At 33.3% G+C, this 21,536-nt stretch overlaps 1 protein-coding gene across 6 annotated transcripts in view; it reads right to left on the reverse strand.

The window, feature by feature from the left end:
• The window catches only part of LOC126737981 (tetratricopeptide repeat protein 17-like), a 212,763-nt gene that overhangs the window by 149,644 nt on the left and 41,583 nt on the right, over positions 1 to 21,536 (reverse strand). The window contains exon 9 of one of the 6 annotated variants that reach the window (XM_050443127.1): positions 13,477 to 13,812. The exons of the other annotated variants lie outside the window; for them this stretch is intronic. Within the exon in view, the coding sequence (XP_050299084.1) occupies positions 13,795 to 13,812 (18 nt within the window). The 3' untranslated portion in view covers positions 13,477 to 13,794. Of the gene's footprint in view, positions 1 to 13,476; positions 13,813 to 21,536 lie in introns of those variants that run through there. 6 annotated transcript variants of the gene reach the window in all.

Raw genomic sequence — 21,536 nt, forward strand, 5'->3', positions numbered from 1 at the left:
TGCAAAAGACTTCAAGGTGCTGGAAAGGCACTTAAGGAACGGCGCGGCGTGGGTGTGACACACTAGATCAAAAAAATATCTAAATGAGAAAGTAAATCTTAAAAGGACGTCGAGTCGCATTATACCGTTGACAGTCTATCGGTCCGGAGAGCAAATTTCCGTTCCCTATAGAAATTGGTGACCGCAGTCAAGAAATCGTGTAGGCAATGGAAGGTGCTTCAATCGCTACAAACCCTATACGATTTCGTGCCTAACACAGGTTTCGCTAAGACAAACTACGCGATGGACGGCCATTTACTTGAGGGGATGAACAATAATTCACGTAGAAATTGCATCATTTCGCCATTTTTTCGGTGCTGCGCGGTGTAATTTGCCAGAAAAATTAGTCCAGTTTTAAGACTAGTACACAGACTTAAGGCACTACATTTATTTAAATTGATTTAATAATGTCTTTCCAAACAAATTTCTTAAATGTTGTCCAGCGTTTTGATAGTGACTGTAAATTTGTAAAGAAAGAAAATGAAACCTTAGAATTGTGAACAAAATTTTCGCCTGAGCTATGTGCAGAAGAAACAAAAAAATGAATAAAAGAATATTCTGAAGCTTTCAAAACAAATTGGATCGTAAAAAGAAATTATGCAAATCCCATAAATCTGTTAGGCAGCGTAATAAGAAGTGCAACATGAAAATTTTTATTTGAGTAAGAATAAATAATGCTAATGCTCGAAGAATTGACAAATTAATGCGCGTTGAACTCAACACAACGATAAAGGTAAGTAGAATGTCTTATTAAACGGTTTTATTTACCTTGCCATGTTTGTTTATTTATTTATTTATTTATTTGGATCAAATTTAGTGATTGAAATTTGACCCCTTTCCTGTTGACAGATTGATCTGATATTTGGTATAAACCTTCACTTCTTCAATTTAATATATTTTGTATCATTGTAAATCCAAGATGACTGCCGCTACAAAATGGCGGATTACATATGTTTTTGTAGCACTCTCAATATGGGTATCAAATAAAAAAGCTTGACTAGTAAAATGTTGTAAACTATGAAAAAAAAAATTTAATCCAATTCGGCCGTTAGAATTAAATATTTTTAGATAATCGGTAACCACTCCCACAAAGTTCATGTCACTGAAGCATATAGTTATTTGCGAGTATCTGAGGAGACAAATGCTTTGCTCGTCTAGGACCTGCTGAAAGCAAAATATATCACGAAAATAATTTTATTGTCGACGCCGATGAAAGTGATATTTTAAAGACTCTAAGCAATGCTCAGATAAATCCCACAGACCGACATATTTATCATCTTTTTGAAAAATGGAGGTATGTATAAATAAAAACAAAAAAAATCAACTTTTTAACCTGATTATTTTATTAGAGAAGAGAACTGTGGAAATGGAAGCATTCATTCTACTATTGACCTTATGAAAACGAAAGTAGTAATAATAATAATAATAATATGTCTTTATTAAAAAAAAAAGCAATATTAATCTTACAATATTACTTAATACTACATTGCCAAGAAGGCGAAGATTAGCTTAAAGCTACTCTTTAACTCTTAACCTTCCTAACATTCACAGTTTAAATGGAGAAAACGAGAAAAAAAAACAAAAAAAGAAATAAGTATATATAAAGTATTCATCTTCTAGAACACTAGACTATATTTTGGATTGATTTAAAAACAAAAGTTTATAATATTTCCTATACACATTTAACGAAGTATTAAATATTGGTTTATAAGTATTAAAGAACTTAACGGCATGGTCAAGATATTGTATCTAATATTTCGAGTGTGAACATGGTTTCTTGGTATTAACTTTTCAAAAAGATATTCAGGTCTTTGACTAACATATAATCGATAAAGAAAAGTAGAAGTGAAGAATTTGAATAGGTAAGGTAGCGTTAACTACCTCAACTGAAGTATAAAGTCTGATACATGATCAAACTTTCCGAGATTAAAAATAAATCTACAGCAAGTATTCTGCACGCGTTGCAGGCGGTAACGATTTATTTGGTCTAAGCAAGGATAATAAACTATAAGGCAGTAATTTAGAATAGATAAAACAAGAGCCACTACAAGTTTTTTCCTAGTTTTAAAATTTAAAATGTGTTTATTGGTATAAAGCATACGCATGCGTAAATAACACCTCCGCAGAAGAGTATTAACATGTTCCTTAAACCTTAAAGAATTGTCTATTGTAAGTCCCAGAACCTTCACAGTATCAGAGAACAAAATAGTTTCGTTATCCAATTGAATGTGAACAGTTTCCATTATATTTTTATGCGATCCTCGGTTTGAAAACAAAACCATTTTTGTTTTATTAGGATTAATGACAAGGTTATGCTCTTTTGAAAATTGATTTATTACGTTCAGATCAGCGTTAATAGTATCAGCCACGTTATCAAAATTAGCAGAGTCAAAATAATGTATGTATTGAGTATCATCAGCATACTGATGTATTTCAGAATCTTCAACTAGACCGGGTAAATCTGAAGTATATATAAGAAATAATAATGGGCCTAGGATCGACCCTTGTGGGACACCAGAAATAATATTTTTCGAAGCAGAATATTCATTATTCACCCTCACTTTCTGGGTTCTACGCCATAAGTAAGTTTTAAAAAAGGACAAAACAACCTCACTACAGCCATAATATTTCAGTTTCGCTACAAGCAAATCATGATCGATGACATCAAATGCTTTCGAGAAATCAAGGGCTATCATAATGGCTGAAATCTTTTTGTCAAGAGCTCGCATGATATTATCGGTGACGTTTAGAAGTGAACTAGCTGTGCTATGATGTTTCCTAAAACCAGATTGATGGGAAGGGAGGATATTATTTGACATTAAAAATGATGACAGCTGCATATAGACTATTCTTTCGAGAACTTTGGAGATTACGGGAAGCAAACTTATCGGACGCAAATCTTGAATAATTTCAGGACTGGAGGATTTGGGAATCGGACATACCACTGATTCACGCCAGGCCGTAGGAAAATATCCTACCTCCAAACAACAATTTATAATATGAGTGACATGATCCAGTATATCAGGGAGACATAAGTGTAACATACGTCGAGTTATGTTATCCATACCAGAGGCATTGGACCTAATATTTTTTATAGTTTTTTCGACAGTACGTTGGTCTACTAAAGAAAAATGAAAATTATCCTCGTTAAATTTATTACTGGAGTAGAAGTTAATTTTGTTTACACATTTATCAGATTTATTAAAAACACTTACAAAAAAATCATTTATTTGATTTGGATCAGATATATTAAACGGCAGCTCGTTATTATTCTTGGTTGTTTTAATATTTAAAGTTTCTAGACCTTTCCAAAGTTTTTTACCAGTTTTGTCACTCTCCAAGCTTGCAAGATATGCAGCTTTTTCTCGTCTTATTGATGCCAACGCAAAATTACGACACTCCGTGTAATATCTCCAATTTTCTAAACACTTGTGATTTTTGTATTTAGTCAAAGCCTTATCACGTTCCTTTAAAATAAGTCTTAAGGTGTCTGTCAACCAGGGAGCTGGCTTTTTACTGACTCTTATAGTTCTGTAGGGTGCATGAATATTAAATAAATAATTAATATTTTGTTCTAAATATTGAAGTAGCTGTATATAAAGCAATGGGTGTCATGATATCTTTACAAGAATCTCCTATAACAATTTGTATAATTACCCCCATAATGGCAAGAGCACATAATAATACATTTGCGGCCGAAACTATTTTTGTTGATTCTACAGCTAGTTGTGATAAAAGCGAGACCAGTATTACCTTTTTTATAGCATCAACAAAGATTGGGGGTATACCACTAGGATGTATAATCCATAATGGCCAAGCAGAAAATGATTATGTCAATGCATTTATTGCACTAAAAAAATTACTTGGAAGCAAATGTTTTCATGACAGATGACTCAACACCTGAACGAAAAGCTTTGAGCAGATCTTTGTTTAGAGTTTTTCCATCTTTAAGGTTGCTGTTATGTTCATTTCATGTTTGTCAAGTTGTTTGGAGGTGGCTTTGGGATCACAAACAGAAAATCGAACTAGTAGACTGTAGACCAATCATGTTGATTATTCGTGAAATTTTATACGCTACAAATGTCATTGACTGCAATGAATTAATTGATGCAGCTTTCGAGAATGATCTAGTTATAAAATAATACCCACAATTCTTAAAATAACTTGAAAACTTAATACGAAGAAAATCTGAATGGTCTATTGCATATCGTCAAGATTGCTTAACCAGAAGATTGCTTAACCCATTTATGGCCAGTGATGCGTATACGCAACACTGCGCTAATGATTTATCTACAAAAAATAGTGCTTTTTTCGCCTGAAATATGGGCTGGTACCATTGACGCAAGGTTGAACAAAAGTGACAGAATTAAATTTGAACCATTTTTTTCATTTGCTTTCTTGTACGAATTTTTTAAAAGGCCGGATTTTTTCTTATATATGGCCGCACATTTTTAAAAATCATATACTCCTATTTAATGTTTTTATTTTCAAATTTTTGTATTTTTTTAACACTAATTACATTCCAAGCTACACCATAAAATTAAAAACCGGGGCCTAGTTGAACCAGGGTTTTCCTAACTAGGTCATCAATTATGCTGTTGCGTTCTCGCATCACCGGCCAAATAACTGAAATTGCCTGTCACAAGTGTGTCTAGACAAGTCTAGCAATTAGTACCCATTATCATGTAGAACTTCTTACTTCTACTAAAAGATATAATAGAAAATCCAAAAAAGAAGTGTCAATCCCACAACCAGCTGTAATTTCAAGATATAATAAATACATGGGAGGAGTAGATTTACATGATAATGGCGTGGCAAATTATAGTGATGGGTAAGAAATGGTGGTGGCCACTATTTAAAAATACAATAGACAGTACTCTTGTAAATTCCTGGAAACTCTACAACACGATGAATCACAATAAAATGTCACAAATTAATTTTAAATTATTCATCGCCGTACGCTTATTAAAAACGGAGGACTTTGTCGCTAGACCACTTCCATTAGAACCACCCAGTGAAATGAGGGTTGATTACTCTGGACATGTAATCAGTAGGACTGACTCCCGAAGAAGATGTGTATGTAGAAGTCAAACAATTTATATTTGTGAGCGTTGCAATATTTATTTACACGCTGACTGTTTTCGGCAATATCACTTAACACTATAGGCCGTTGATGCGTTTACGCAACACCACTTATTTCAGAAAGTAGCAGATTTATTTCTTTTTTGATTTCACATATGTGTTTCTGTAATGTGTTTTCATAATTAAAATATATAATTTAAAAATTTTAAGTTTTATTTCTATCCTTGGCCATAAATCGGTTAAACAATCTTGTGGAGGCCTGCATTCGAGTTTTTAAAGATATTGTCTTAAAACGGTACAAAGCATTCAATCCGGTGGCTTTAATTGAACTGGTTATCAAAGTATTAGAGAAGCACCATTAGAGACGTATACAAAAATATGCTAGTTTTCGAGTATCGAAACCTGAACTTGACTACAAAAAAATTTGCATCAAAGCAACTAAACTTACAGTTAAAAAAAAAACAGAAAAATGTATTCCATGTGAGCTCTGGAAAAGATTCGGATTTGATATACAGTGCTTTCATTTCAAAACGATCCACCCTTAATAACTTTCTTAAAAAAAAAAAAAAAAAAAAAAAAACACGTCAAATTAAATATACAGGGGGACGTTTAATTATGCATTTACTGAAGTTCTGTCAATCACCTCCTCACCTCCAGCTAACCTCTTTTTAATATGTCAAATGGGAACCCCCATCGTGTTATACATCATAGTAAGGAGCGTAAAATTCTCTATTCAACGGTACCAAAAAAAATGAAATCGGTAAATGTGTAAGCAAATAGTTAGCGAAAATGTCTAGAAATAATGAATATTTTATTTACGCCAAACTTTGGTATGTCAAATGGCTACCCCATGGTGTGATACATTATTTTAAAGGGCATTTATTATGCTATCAATGGTTGTAAAAAAAAAATAAAATTGATTGACCAAGAAGCAATTAAAGTGTAAATCGGTAGGGTAGAAAAACAAATTTAATTAGTTTAACAAATGTATTTTATTAAATGTTCAAAATGCGCGCCGTTATTAGCAAGACAATAAAAAAGCCTATTTTCGAACTCCTCACGAACATTGGCAAGGGTCTGCCCGCTAATTTCTCTGCATTCTTAGAATATTCTATTTTTTAAATTCTCAATACTCTCAGGCGGGGTTTTATAAACTTTGCTTTTTAAGTAGCCCCAAAGAAAAAAGTCTAGTGGGGTTAGGTCCGGAGACCGCGCAGGCCATTCGATTGCACCACGTCTGCCAATCTACTTTTCTCGAATATTTTCATCAAGCCACTCTCGAACTACCAAAGTGTAGTGCGCGGGAGCTCCATCCTGCTGAAAATGTATATTATTTTCATTCAATAATATAGCACCATGTTAATCTACTTGATTTTCCATAGATTGGATGATGGAAGGGTATATTGCATTTTCTAAAAGGTTTAAATAAATTTCGCCAGTCAAGCTTTTTTCCAAAAAAAATGGCCCGATTGAAGCAAATGTTCTTCAATAAATGGGGATCGTCGTCAATTCGCTGGCACATCACTTCACAAAATTGAATTCTCCTATCAAAATCATCTTCTCCGAGTTCATGAAGAATATGAATTTTATAAGGAAAGAACTTATTTTTTTTTTTAACTTTATGTACGGCACCAGTGGAAATATTTGTTAGTTTTGCGGCCTTTGGTATAGACAAAGTTGGATCCATAGCAAATTGTCCTAGTACTTCAACTTGGCATGCTTCATCGACAACTCTATTTTCATATTTTTTCTTATTGCAAATCGATCCCGTCTCTTCAAATTTTCGTATCAATTCTAATACGTATTTATGGCTTACGTTTTTATCTTGATACCTTTCATTAAATGCTTTCGCGGTTCTGCGAGCACACCGATCTTGAGCTCCATAAAGGAAAATTATTTCTATTCTTTCGGCTAGCGTATACACCATTTTATTAACTCACTATTTTAACTAAAATTGCACGCGTCAAACTGACAGTTTTAACAATAATAAATCGCCTGCCTTTTAAACGCCTTAAAAATGTAAGGTATTGCAGTGTTTTTTTGTTTCTATTAGGTAGGTTTCGCAAAAAATATAAGTGAAATAAATACACATACAAAGTTATAAGACTGCAAAGATTTTTGCAAAAAATTTGAAGACACTCTTTTTTCTCGCAAATAACGGTACACATTCTTTACTTAAAAAAATAAATAATTTGCTTGAACTAAATGTACTGTTTGTTACCACACATTTTAACTTCTAAATTGCTTGTATTTTTTTTTTGATGATCTATTATAAAAAATGTAAGAATTTTAAAATGATGTAGGTACCACACTAAAAGTATTCATTTAAAATACCAAAATTTGGCGTAAATAAAATATTCATTATTTCTAGACATTTTCGCTAACTATTTGCTTACACATTTACCGATTTCATTTTTTTTGGTACCGTTGAATAGAGAATTTTACGCTGCTTACTATGATGTATCACACGATGGGGGTTCCCATTTAACATATTAAAGCGAGGTTAGCTGGAGGTGAGGAGGTGATTGACAGAACTTCAGTAAATGCATAATTAAACGTCCCCCTGTATATCTAATTTGACGTGTTTTTTATTTAATTTTTAAGAAAGTTATTAAGGGTGGATCGTTTTGAAATGAAAGCACTGTATACTGTTCATTCTGAATTAGAATTATGTGAATGTCTTGCAGGAATCGGTGGTGCATTTTGTAAACATCTTTGCGCAGACAACGTTAAACATAATTCCCAAATAAGTACAGCTCCCTGTTTAGTCTTTGACGATAGAGTGGTTTTTGCAAAGATAGCATTAGGAGATAATATAGACGAGACGTTCTTTCAAAGTATGTCATTTCAAGACACCAATGAAAATATAAATACTTCAACTGAACAGGATGACTTTTTAGATCTATAGTCCAAAATAAAGCGCAAGAATTGTGCGAAATAGTAAGTATATACATATATATTTTAATAAAGTGAAATAAATCTCGACTGACAGTTCCAAATGAAAGCTTTATTTTCTTGAGGATGCAGACTGCATCCCCAATCAATAAAGCTTTCATTTTATATTTTAATATTTATATAAATTCACAATTTTCTCATTACAAACGGGAATTGACGCCGATACGACATCTGATGGGGAAGGTTCCGCAGATATAGATAGACTATCTAATAACTTCATTAAATTAAGTAAAATCAAACGGTAATAATTACATGCTGCGAACTATCAAAAAGTCAACGATAGTCTAGAACATATTGATACTTGATCACACATATTATCTATTTTTGAAAATTGTTGGCAAAAGAGGAAGTGTAACGGCAATAAAATTAAAGTTCAACCAACTACAATTGCACAAAGAAAAAGTAATTACAAAGGAACAACAGCCTTAAAGGCTGGTCGCATTACTAAACCACAAAAAAAGAAGAGAAGAAAGAAAATTAATAAAAAATATTTTAGAAAATAAACTACATGCAAAATCGCATATGTGAAATAAATATATGTCTTTTTTTACCGAATATTCTTCACATTTCATTTTGTTTTGTCACGAAATCGAATAGGGTTTGTAACGTTGAGACAATTTTCGTTACCTATACGATTTCATGACTGCGGTCACCAATTTGTATAGGGAACGGAAATTTGCGTCCGGAGACTCGTTGGTGTGACGTCACGTTAGTGGCCCTGTATTGCAGCTTTGCCCCGTTTAATTAACACACAGAGTGTCATCGAAAATATATTTAAATTCAAATATGGCGGAAACTAATACTCGTAGTAAGTTAAAGTAAAAATTATTGAACAGCGACTATTTTTAGCCATAAATTTAAAAAGTTACTTTTTATTTTTAAGCCTCTCAGTAAGTAGAGAAAAATATATAACATTTTTAACTGCTATAACTGTCTAGGATAAAATTATGTTAAAACAAGATAACTATTAGACACGTTCTATTTCAAATAATATATTTTCTGAAAAAAAACGTAACACAAAATATTATACACGAGCCTATTAAAAGTGCAAAAACAAAAATATATAGGTAACAAAAAATAATTTATAAATATACTTAATTAATATCTAAACAAAAAAAGTTATCTAAAAACCAAATCACCTAAAAGTTTAAATTCGTCAAAAGTGAATAGATGGGTAAATTAGTCATAAAACAAAAAAATAAACATATTAAGGATCATTGGCCTCTTCAGTACATTTTCGAATTTTTTTTTTTTCAATTTCGGATTTTCCAGAAAACTTTTTCTTTCAATAAATCTTCCTCGGCAATATTATTTTTGGCTTTGCTGTAATTATTTAAGAGGATTTGAAAAGGTGTTCTTAGTGTGTTATTCGTTCGCCATTGTCGTAATTGCTACTGCATAATGGCACACATGAAATTGAAATAACTTTAAAATATTACTTTAGAAACGTATTGCCGCATATTTACCTAGTTAAACTCCCTAAAATTAAACGATAATAGTCGGTAAAACGGCTTAAACGAGATTGTTTAGGCCCCAAAACGCTCACTGTGCACTGTGTAGCATTATTGCAATACTAAGATTGAAAAAGCGGGGCGCGAATGGCGCGATTTCCGCCAGCATACGTTAAAAGACGAATATGCCAATGAGAATTGAAGACGGGACCAAAAACCGATTGATCCCTTCGTTTACGTCCGTAAAATTTCGCGCGCGATTGTCATTGGCATATTAATTTTGTTTTGTTTTCCCAAACCTAGATTGCAGATTTTTTTTTTGCTTTGCTTCCTGAATGATTTAATTATCGCCGATAATTATTATTTATATCGATTTTGCCACTATTTGAGTGCTCACAGCAATCATAGTGTTTAGTGTTGACTCCGTTGCCTATAATATTCGGTTCTACGCTAATTTTGAGTTCAAAAACAAACATTTTAGTGTTTGATTTTCAATTTCTAGTAAACTGTCCAGTGATTTCTTTACTGCTTTACTTTTTTAGCTGCTGCAGTATCTGTTTACGATAATTATGGCAACACTAAGGTAAGATATAATTTTTTTAGGTCTAATCTGAATAATTATGTATTTTCCAGTCAACAAAATGCAATCTGCGAAGTCTGTGAGAAGGAATTTTCAAGCACATCCACGAGAAACAGAGACATCTTAAGAAGTTTCACCCAGAATTTGTTGTCCAAGAATACAAGAAACACATTATATGTCCTATGTGTACCAACGATACCTACACATCTTATTTTATAATAGTTTAAACAAACATTTTTGTTTAATATTCACAATATAAAGATTCATAGAACAATCATTTTTAAATTTTAGGAATTTCGAAGAATATACCTCTTGGAGAGAACAAAGTATTGGGAAGTCGATTATGCTTGTCAGACCCAAAATAAATTTAAGAACGGAGAAGAACTTTTAAGAAATTTTACAATTTTAATTTTTGTAGGATTAGTTGATGTAAATTTTTTTGAAACACATGTAGGACATGAAGACGGGTTAAGAACAAAAAGGTTATCTAAGGCTGAAGAAAACATTGTTGTTGGGCAATTGACAGTAGGTATGACGAATGAATAATTGCTAGAAAAAGACGCTAGAAAAATTCAGAATGACACAATAGTAAGGCTAAATTTGCTAACAAGAGGTGACCTGATATATTTGATAAGGAAATATAATGTTGACAAGAGAAGAGATGGTAATGATGGTGGTAGCCACTGCTTTGAAAATTAATGAATGGAATAGCTAATGGAAAAATTATGCATTTTCTTTCAAAAGAATTGGTACGTGTATATGTATAAAAATTAAAATTATTACTTAAATAAACAAATTAGAAAGTTTTGGGTGTTTTAATAATGATGTAAATAATGAAAGTGTTCATGTACATACACCTAAAGTTCCGCATAAATTCGATAAAAATTAGATGATGAGACATGATTTTTTGAGAAAACGCTAGGACCCGTCGATTTTTATTTTAAGTTGCGCATTATTTCACATAAATGTTTGTATACAGAGTAGAACAAAAAAAAGATATGACGTCATCGGTCATTTATTTAAATGGAATGCTATATTTTTTTATTGCATTTATGAAATATAGGCGAAATTCTAGGCAAGTTTCGTATAACACACCTTATTTCAAATCTCAACTGTTTCAGAAATATTTACATTTAACCAACAAGAACCCAAAGCAAGTAAGTACGTCTATTTACAAATTAAGATAAAATGGAGGATAAAATGTTATAAAATGTGAAAACTCTTATTAATGTATCAAGTATTCAAACTGATCCCCATTTAATTCTTGGCAGAAAGCAAGACGGTTTACAAACTCATGTAAAGGCACTATCAATTATTTAGGGTGATAAACGTCTAATTTCATATCTAATTCTATTTTTCAAATCTTGGTCAAAACCATTGTTTGGCTTCTCAATATAAACTTTACATTTCAAGTACCCCCATAGAAAATAGTCGCCGGGATTTAAGTCTGGTGATCTGGCCGGCCACTCTATTCGCCCTCTTCGTCCTATCCATCTTCCTGGGAATACTGGTTGGTCTTGTTCGTCTAGGTATAAGGCAGCCAAAGCAGGGATAAGATCTTCTTGAAGAAAATTCAAATAGCGTTGTCCTGTTAAGTTTTCCTCGAAAAATTATGGCCCTATTATTTTATTTTCCACGATACCAGCCCAAACATTAATAGATTTACCGTACTGTATATGAGCCTCAGTTGCCCAGTGTGGATTTGACACTGACCAGTACCGACAATTTTGCCGATTTACGACACTCTTTAAACAAAAAGTTGCTTCATCCGAAAACAAAACTCGTAACACAAACTGACGGTTATTATTGCAAATGTTCATCATGTGCTCGCAAAATTGGTTTCTTCGATCAGGATCATCCTCATTTAATTCGTGTATTAGTCTAATTTTATAAGGGCGGTATTCATTTGCTTTTCAGATGCGTCTTACTGACGTTCCGGCTATATTATTATCAACTGAAATTTGTGAAGTTGCATTGTTTGGATTTTCTTCGACAGAGAGCAGAACGTTTAATTTTGTTTCTTCAGAAATTTTTGGACGACCTGGTCTTGGCAAATCCCTAACATGACCTGAAGTTATGAATTTGTGTTCTATTCTACTAACTGTTGACTGAGAAATAGGATGGTTTGGGTATTTGGCATTAAACAGTTCATTTACTTCTTTTTGCGTGTGCACTCGATTCCCGTACCCTAGCATCATCAAAATTTCAATTCGTTGGGGTTCCGTTAAATTAGCCATAATTTATTCTGATAAAAACTATTAATTTTCGAACTGACAGTGACATTCGAAAATGGAGATTCTTTACAAGTGCAACCATGGAAATAGAAACAATTGGCAGTGTTTATAACATTATTTTTATCCTCGATTTTACCTTAATTTGTAAATAGACGTACTTATTTGATTTCTTGTTATTTAAATGTAAATATTTCGGAAACAGTTGAGTTTTGAGATGTGTTATACGAGAGGTGTGTTATACGAATCTTGCCTGTATATAAATATTCCACCCTGTATATAAAAATTTATGTGAAATAATGCGCAACTTAAAATAAAAATCGACGGGTCCGAGCGTTTTCTCAAAAAATCATTTCTCTAATTTTTATCAAATTTATGCGGAACTTTAGGCGGTCACTGTATATGGGGGTGATCCATCAATGAAAGACATATCTGATTTTTTGACCCATTTCATAATTTTATTTTAGTTTTTCAGAATTTATAAATTAAGGCTACATAAAAATAAAGGCAAGACAAATTAGTTTCATGTAGTCTTTTTAAAAATTCCATTTACTAATTGATGTGACAGTTTTTAAAGTGATTTTTTTTTGCAATATATATAGCAAGTAGTCAAACGAATTAGCTCGTACCAACTTCAATCGACCTCCTTGTTCAATAAGCTTTAATTTTTAGGGGATTCTTATCCAGGGCTAAATGATAACGATTTTGCTGTGGCTACATGAATGGGATTATGGAGAAGAAATTAAAACGATTGTTTGTATAGATGGAACACAAATGAATTGTTGTTATGGCTATATTTTATCTTTGTAGGTATAGTTTAGGCGAAGTTACTTGGTCAAGCTCCAAAATTGAGTATGTACAAATTACAATCAACATACTACATACACGCATTAAAATAAATTGAAAAATATATTACGTTATTTAGTGATCGATGCCCGTATATATTTACGGTCGATTCGAGTCTTTCCACAGCCCCCGGCCCGTTCAAAAATCAATATTTGTCAGATAAAGATAGGCAAGTTCGGCGCGGATAACGTGAAACAGACGAAGATACGAGATTCTCTCGATGCTGATGGGACTAAATTGAGGACGGGCCGTGAGTACGAAACAGAGTCGCGCGCAAAAATAGAAAATGCAATTATTTTATACGTTTTATTATTGTTAGTTTGCAGTATTTCTTAAAATAAACGAATATAAGTAAAATATTAACTTGTATTGCGTTCTATTATTTATATCGTCATTTTTTACTAGATATTATACAGGATGCGGCACAAAGAGCGAACGTTTTTAGGACAGGTAGCGATTGGCCATTAGAGAAGGGAGGGGTGTGTGTCAGATTACATTTGGTGCCTTATGAATGTAATCTGACGGAGCCACAGCACACACCGCCAGGGCATCCATGCCTGTTTTTCGTCCTTTGATTGCCAACCATTTAATTTCAAGATTCGGTGACGTTTTATGGCCTCTTCGGTACCTGAAGTTCATGAAAATAAATATCGTAAATTAGATGAATTGAAAGATGTAATCTGCCAGAAAATTAGTGAAATCAATAGAGATTTATTATTCTTCTCCACAACTGAAAATTCATCCGAGTATTATCAAATGCTATGTCTTTGTGTATGTTGGTCTACCAATAAATGTTCCCTAAAGCAAAAACTAATGATTTTATGATCAAAAACAACCTATTCCTCTGACGGACTGTGCAATAATACGGCGTGTTTTCACTATTGGGTTCTCGGTAATAATGATAACAGCCTGGCGTTGTTACTTTTAAAAAAGCTTTATTTACAAAAAACCCAAAAACTTAAAATTAATGAATATCATCAAAATTAATGATTAACATCTAATATGAACAGCAGAGCTTTGACACAATATTAAAATGTTACCGATTATTATACTACACTTACTTAAATAGTACTTAATTGCTATATCAGCAAGTATGTTGGTTACCGGCTATTACTCCTCCACCCTTAGAGCAATCAACGTCCTCGTTGATTAATTTTTCCAGAACTTTAGTCGGGATGGCTTTCAAATGTTTCTGTTTATGCCAAAGATAAATAACTAATGCTAAGATACATATAAATACAAAAGAGATAACCATAAACATAAAATACGATACATTATAAGGCGAATTAATAGCTAGGGGTTGCAAAGTCTCTACAAGATCTTCTTGAATTTTTCTGGGGTATTTTAAATGTCTAATTTGTAAGTTTATAGACAAATTTGTGGGTTGAAGTTTTTCGATTTTTGGGGGTATAAAAGAAATATTGTTGGAGTCTAAAGAATACTTTTGCTGACTAATTATGACATCACATTTACTAAAAATAAGTGCACAATCCTAAAGGGTGGTTTTTTGGAAGTGAAAACAATTTTCATAAATTATTTCTGGCGTTTTTGAGCAAAAGAGCAAACATTTTTTATAAGTCACAGTGTGTACTTGATAGTTGTTTTGAGCTATAGCATAGCGACAGTTTGCTGGTGGTAAACAGTTACTAGCAATAGGGTTAGAGCACATCCAGTTTGAACTTATTTCTAAACATTCACTATACCATATCTTACTACAGTAAAATTTGCTTGGACTAACAAGAATTTTTGATTCGTTATTTGGTATAGGGTAAACAAAATTCAATTGACACATTTTTTGTTCAAAAATAGGAATCTTAATTGCTAGAATTGCCAGATCACTTAACACTAAAAGGCCGGTCTTACATACTAGGGTTAGCTCAGATAAATGCTTTAATGGCCATAGAGCACTTTTAGGATAATGTGTTTCAAGATATTGCCAAATTTCTTGAACTTCTTCAAAACTCAATATTTCAAGGTCTAAAGTCCCTAGATGAGCAAAAGAAATTATTCTTAGCAGTTTTTCTAAAAACTCTTTAATACCTACAATTTGTGTATATTGGCTTTGTACCATTAATAGCAGGTTAATTTCACTGTAAATGTTTTGAATTTCGGCTTTAAATTTCTCTGCGTTTTCGTTGGTTATTACAACATTTTTCTTAAAATTAGACATAATATTTCCTGCCAATGAACTGAGGTCATTGATTTTTTGCATAGAGTTCATTTGATTTTCTTTTAAAATATGCAAATTTTGCGTAATGGTTTCCAAGTCGTTGTTATCGAGGTTACCGGTTACGAACTTGATGCCGCTTCCCAGAAAGTTCATTAAACCGCGTTTATTACGATTATTGTAAAATGAGTTATTTTTATACAAATTTAACTTTGCAAACGTATCATAACTATCTTGTAATGCCTTTGAAACGTAGTAAAATTGGGATATTGATATATTGCTATTTTTCGTAATCATAGAATATGTACTACGAATATTTTTTGATAATATATACAGGGTGGACTGAATATTAGTAATGTTAAAGGGGACATATGTCGTATGATAATAACTTACAACTAGGGTGGGGGAAATATCTTCTACATAATATCCGTTACTAAGGAGTTTTTGAGTTTGAAGGGCCTGGTAAGGGCTCATCTGGGTCTGGAGGGTCAGGATCAGGAGGCTGGAAAGAAATTGGATTTTTCCTTATTCTTTTTAACTTACGGATATGAGTCATAGTTGGTTTTTTCTTTGAAACACCCGTTATTTTATTTCCAGTTATTTCGGTTACTTTAGTCGGTATGAATTGCGGGTTGATTTTATTTCTGAGTGTGGTTTTCTTATAAACAGTCTGATTTTTTGATAACTGTGGGGGTGGTTCTGCATTTTTGTTCAGTCGTTGTGTATTTTCGGTCTGTCTTTGATAAGCCTTTTTATACACAGCTTCGTGAAAATGGGCAAGTTCCTGCTTTCGTTTTTCATTGTACTGTTCAAATATAGTGAGGTCGTTATCAAGGCTGGGTTCGTTTAAATAGGGGCCGTACAAAATTGAAAAAGGGGAGTGACCAGTCGTGGAATGTATACTCTGATTGTAAATTAAAACTGCGCTAGTCATTAAAGTTTGAGGTGTTTCTTCAGGATTTTGCATTTTTAAGGTTCTTAATTTTTCTAATAAGGTTGAATGTAATCTTTCGACTGGACTATTTGATGATGAATTGCCTGGAGTTGTATAGTGTACTTCTATACAAAATAGTTGACAAAATTCTTTAAAAAGATTATTTTTAAACTCTGTGCCTTGATCAACAACTATTTTTAAGGGGGTGTTATGGTGTGAAAAATAATGTCCCAATTTTCCAACTATAGTTACTGCATTTTTATCTGGAATAAGGTAGGCTTGCGCGTATTTTGAAAAAGAATCTATTATTGTCAAAAAAAGGCTATTAGAAAATTGAAAAATATCCATATGCAATGATTTAAACGGCTTTTCTGCTAATAAGGGGCCTTCGTAAGCAATTTTGTACGGGTGTCTTTCGTACTTGTTCTGCAAACATATTTCGCAGTTGTTGATGACGTAGGTGATTGAATCTCTTAGTTTAGGCCAATAATATTTTTGCTTTAAATTGTTATAAGTTTCAGTTATGCCGTTGTGATTGTTTTTATGGTAGTTCGTAATTAAGTCTTTTTGTTGGTTTATGTCGGTGACGTCATTTAAATAAATATTCGAAAATAAGAGTTTTGCTGAGGGATTGAGGTTTGCATTTACTAGTCTTTGGAATTCGAGTTTTAATTCCTGATTTGGAATGTGAATAGTAAAGGAAACATCTGGTTTAATTATTTCCTTTAAAATTTTTAAAATACAAGTGTCAGTATTTTCTTTTGGAATTCTTACGAAATGGTGATTTTTCTTAAAAGGCTGGGTGTATGCATGTTTGTACTCGTTTCCATAATCAATGACTAATCGATTACTTGCATAATTCAGGGGTAACTCTGAAATTGGAATATTTTTTCCTGTCGTGTCGTTGTTCGAATGCACTGTAATGTCAGAATTATTATCGTTTATGACGTCATGTCCTATAGGTTGGGCAGGGTCTGGGTTTGGTTGATTTATATTATTTGTAGTTGGTTCGTTATATAGTTCGTTAAAGACAAAATCGGCAAGGTCAAAGTCACACAGATTTGCGACTGATGCGTCAGCATTTGGGGCGGTTGATTGATTATCTTGCACCTCGTTAGTCTCTTGGGCGTTGAGTTCAATCCTTGAAAGGGTGTCAGCAACATGATTTTCCTTCCCTTGTTTATACTTAATATCAAAGTTAAATTCCTCAAGTTTAAGTCTCCATCGGATCAAACGTGAGTTTGGTTCCTTGATTTTTGAGAGCCATACCAAGGGGTTGTGATCAGTCTCAATGAGAAAGCGTTGGCCATATAAATAGGGGCGAAAATTCTTCGTGGAATCGACAATTGCAAGTAACTCCTTCTCAATTGTGGAGTAATTTCTTTCAGCCGAATTAAGAGTTCGAGAGTAAAAACCTATAGGGTGGTCATTTTGAGACAGTACACTACCAATGGCGATATTGGATGCATCTGTGGTAAGCTTGAAAGGCTTACTGAAATCGGGAAATTGCAAAATTGGTGAATTTGAAATCAATTCTTTGCATTTTTGGAATGCGGACTTGTATTCGTCATTATTGGGATTTATAGTTGAACCTTTGCGTAAACACTTAGTGAGTGGAAAAGTGACTTTTGAAAAATTTTTAATAAAACGGCGGTAGTACCCTACAAGACCAAGAAACGCTTTGATTTCTTTTTGATTTTTTGGAATGGGATAGCGTTGGATTGCGTCAATTTTTGATGGATTAGGTTTTATTCCTTCGGGGGTAATTATATGGCCAAGAAATGCTACCTCTTTACACAAAAATTCTGACTTACCGGGTTGAATTTTTAAATTTACTTCTCTTAATATTTGAAAAATTTTTCTTATATGGTCAATATGTTCTGCCAAAGATTTTGAGAAAATGACAACGTCGTCTATATATACAAAGCAAAATTTATACAAATATTTACGAAAAACTTCATCCATCATTCGTTGGAATGTGGCTGGAGCAATCTTAAGCCCGAATGGCATACGTAAATATTCATAATGACCATTATTTACGGTGAAAGCCGTTTTTTCGATCGAATTCGGGTCCATTTCGATCTGATGAAAACCCTGGGCTAAATCAATTGTCGTGAAATACGTACATTTGCCTAAATTATCCATAATTTCCTCAACTCTTGAAAGAGGCCAAAGTTCGTCCAATGTATCATCATTCAGACGACGATAGTCGATGACAAGACGAAACCTCTTTTTTCCTGAAGCATCTGGTTTTTTCGGGACTATCCAGACTGGGGCTGAATAGGGGGAAATTGATGGCCGGATAATTTTATTGTCTAACAATTTCTGAATTTGGGCTTGAATTTCAGAATTCATAGAAGGGGGGTGCCTAAAAGACTTGACATATATGGGTCGATCACTTTTTGTGCGGATACAATGTTTTGTCTCACTGGTAAATGAGAGATCACAATTTTCATGGTACAATATGTCCTTAAATTCGTGACAAAGGGGGATGATTTTTGATTTTTCAAGAGGGGTTAAATGATTGAATCTTAACAATATTCTTAATTATATTAGGGGTGGGGTTGGGGATTCGACAAAATCCATTTTTGGCTTCGACTAAACAATCGGGAATAATATGGTCGTTTATGTTTAAAGATGGTAAAATAGCAATACCATTTTCCAGATTTACGGGAACAGTTAAAGAGTTCACGTTAAAATTTTTAACGGGGTGTGCTAGGGGTTTGTTATAAGCTAATGAGAATGGTATTTGTATATTTTTTAGAGTCAATGTCTTGTTTTCATAATTAATAAGTGCTTGAAGGTGCTTTAAGTCTCTAGTACCTATTAAGGCATCAAAATCATTATGCCAGCTTAAAATGCGCATGTCAAATGATTCATGAATTCCTAGTTCTTCTAACAAATTTATTTTTAGATTTTTATTTTCTTTATAGACTCTTTTACAAGCAGTCACTTCAAATGGCTCAAAAAAGATGTTGTTTGGATAGAGATTTGCGATTTTTGGACTTATAGAGTCAGAGGCGCCAGAATCAATAAGAATAGTAATTTGTTTTTTTGGCAAATGAAAGTAAGGCAGCTCTATTTTTTGTGCAATATTGTTTAAGTTAATGTTTGATTCGAGGCCAAGTCCTGAAAATTTTCTGGATTGTCAGAAAAATTTTGACTATTGGGCGTGGCAACGTAATTTTGATTTTCAAAATTTTGTGGTGGGTACATAAAATCAGGGCTTAAACAATTAGTTGCTTCGTCAAAATCGGGGGGTTGTTCTACAAAATATGGTTCGGGGTTGTCAAAATCTGGGTAAGTCTCTACGTTCGTCAATTGAAAATTATTTTGTCTTTGGGGAGGTTGTTGATTTTGGTAAGACATCCTAGAGGGTCCTGCAGATGTGACTGACATAGGAACGGGGGGTTCTGTGATAGGTTTATGGGTTGGGGCAAATACGTTTTTTTGTCTGCCAAAAGTTTGGGTATTAGTGGGGTAATGTCGGTGCTGAACGGATCGGGGTTGTATCGGTACAGGTTGACTAGGGAATTTTTGGTCTGCCGGGAATGACATGGGAGCTAAAAGTGGATTTAGGTGGTGTGGCTGACTAGAGGCTCTAAATGATTGGTTTTGTGGAAAATTATGGTTATTGCGGTTAGGGAGTGTACCAAATTGATTGCGATGCAAAATTGAATTTGTATTTGTAAAGTTCACTTGCGATTCAATCATGTTGTAATTTAAAACGTGATTATAAGCGTCATCAAGTGTATTCGGTTGCTGTAGCATGAGTAATGTTTTTAGTGTTTGTGGAAAATTGGCAGTCAAAATTAAAACTGAGGTTTTTTCAACTTGATTAAGCAATGCGATTTTGGCGCTGTAATCATTGACCTCGCATTGTATTTTTGCAATTATTCTCTGCACAAATGTTTTAAGCCTATCTACAAATTGTAACATATTCTCTGTGTGTCTAGAAATTTTAATGTACTGAAGCTGTTGTAATAAAATTTGATATGTAATAGGATCGCCGAATTTAATTCGTAATGCGTCCTTTATTAAGCGCCAGGAAGTTAAATCAGGCCTAGATAGTAAAAAGTCTCTAGCTTTATCTGTAAATTTAGATTTTATTGCTGCTAAGACTAATTTGTTTTGATCAGCATTTTCACTATCATGAAGAGAAAAAAATTCATTAATTGAGATAATGAAACTTTCTAGATGGCTTTGTTCGCCTGAAAAAGTGGGTAAGAGTGATGAATGGAATCTTAGGGTTTCCATATTTAAATTTAAAGGTCTTAAAGTGTTTTCTACAACTGATGGTGAATTTTCTTCGGAACTTAAACTTAAATTTTCTAGAAGCTCAGCTAGTTCTTGTGAGTCTGAAGAACTTGAGCTTTGTCTTAAATTAGGAGTTGAACTTAATCCTAAAAACGCTCTATTTTTTAACAGGATTTTTTGCAAACGATTAGAAGGACTTGACATTAAGGCAATTCAGCAAAAAGAAAAACTTACAGTATAGGCAAGAATGAATCCATAAAGACTATAGAGGTGTTGCTGGAATCACTAATAGGTCCTCCTGATGGAACGTCAAGACTGCTGGGGGAAGAAGGGCGGCAATGACGTCGGCGTCGTTCTCTGTCTGCGTGTGTGGTGGCGGTAGATGCACTACAGGATCGCTCTTCACTACGCTCACTAGGCACTGGATCACACGATCACTAAATGCACTAAACTTTTTTGCACTTATTTCTCCTTACTCCTCTCAGTAGGACACTCTGGATGCACGTCCACAGGGTCCTTGATTCGGATAGTCGGCTAAGATTTAAAAATCACTTCTGCACAACGGAAACACCGATAAAGGGCAGAATCACAACTATCCTGTTCGCAGCGCCAATAATGATAACAGCCTGGCGTTGTTACTTTTAAAAAAGCTTTATTTACAAAAAACCCAAAAACTTTAAATTAATGAACATCTAATATGAACAGCAGAGCTTTGACACAATATTAAAATGTTACCGATTATTATACTACACTTACTTAAATAGTACTTTATTGCTATATCAGCAAGTATGTTGGTTACCGGCTATTACTCGGTAAATATAAGAGATAAGAAAATGGTTAAATTTAGGACAAAGTTGCGCATTTTTGAGCCTAAAAATGTGCCATTTTAAAATTTGTATAAAAGGTATTTAAATTTATATTTCTTGTTGAAGCGCTATTAGACCACCCCTTTTGTACGTGGAAATAAATTTTTAAAGAATCAACCATTTCTTAA

This window comes from Anthonomus grandis, chromosome 6 (assembly GCF_022605725.1).
Source record: "Anthonomus grandis grandis chromosome 6, icAntGran1.3, whole genome shotgun sequence".
Classification (NCBI taxonomy): Eukaryota; Metazoa; Arthropoda; class Insecta; order Coleoptera; family Curculionidae; genus Anthonomus; species Anthonomus grandis.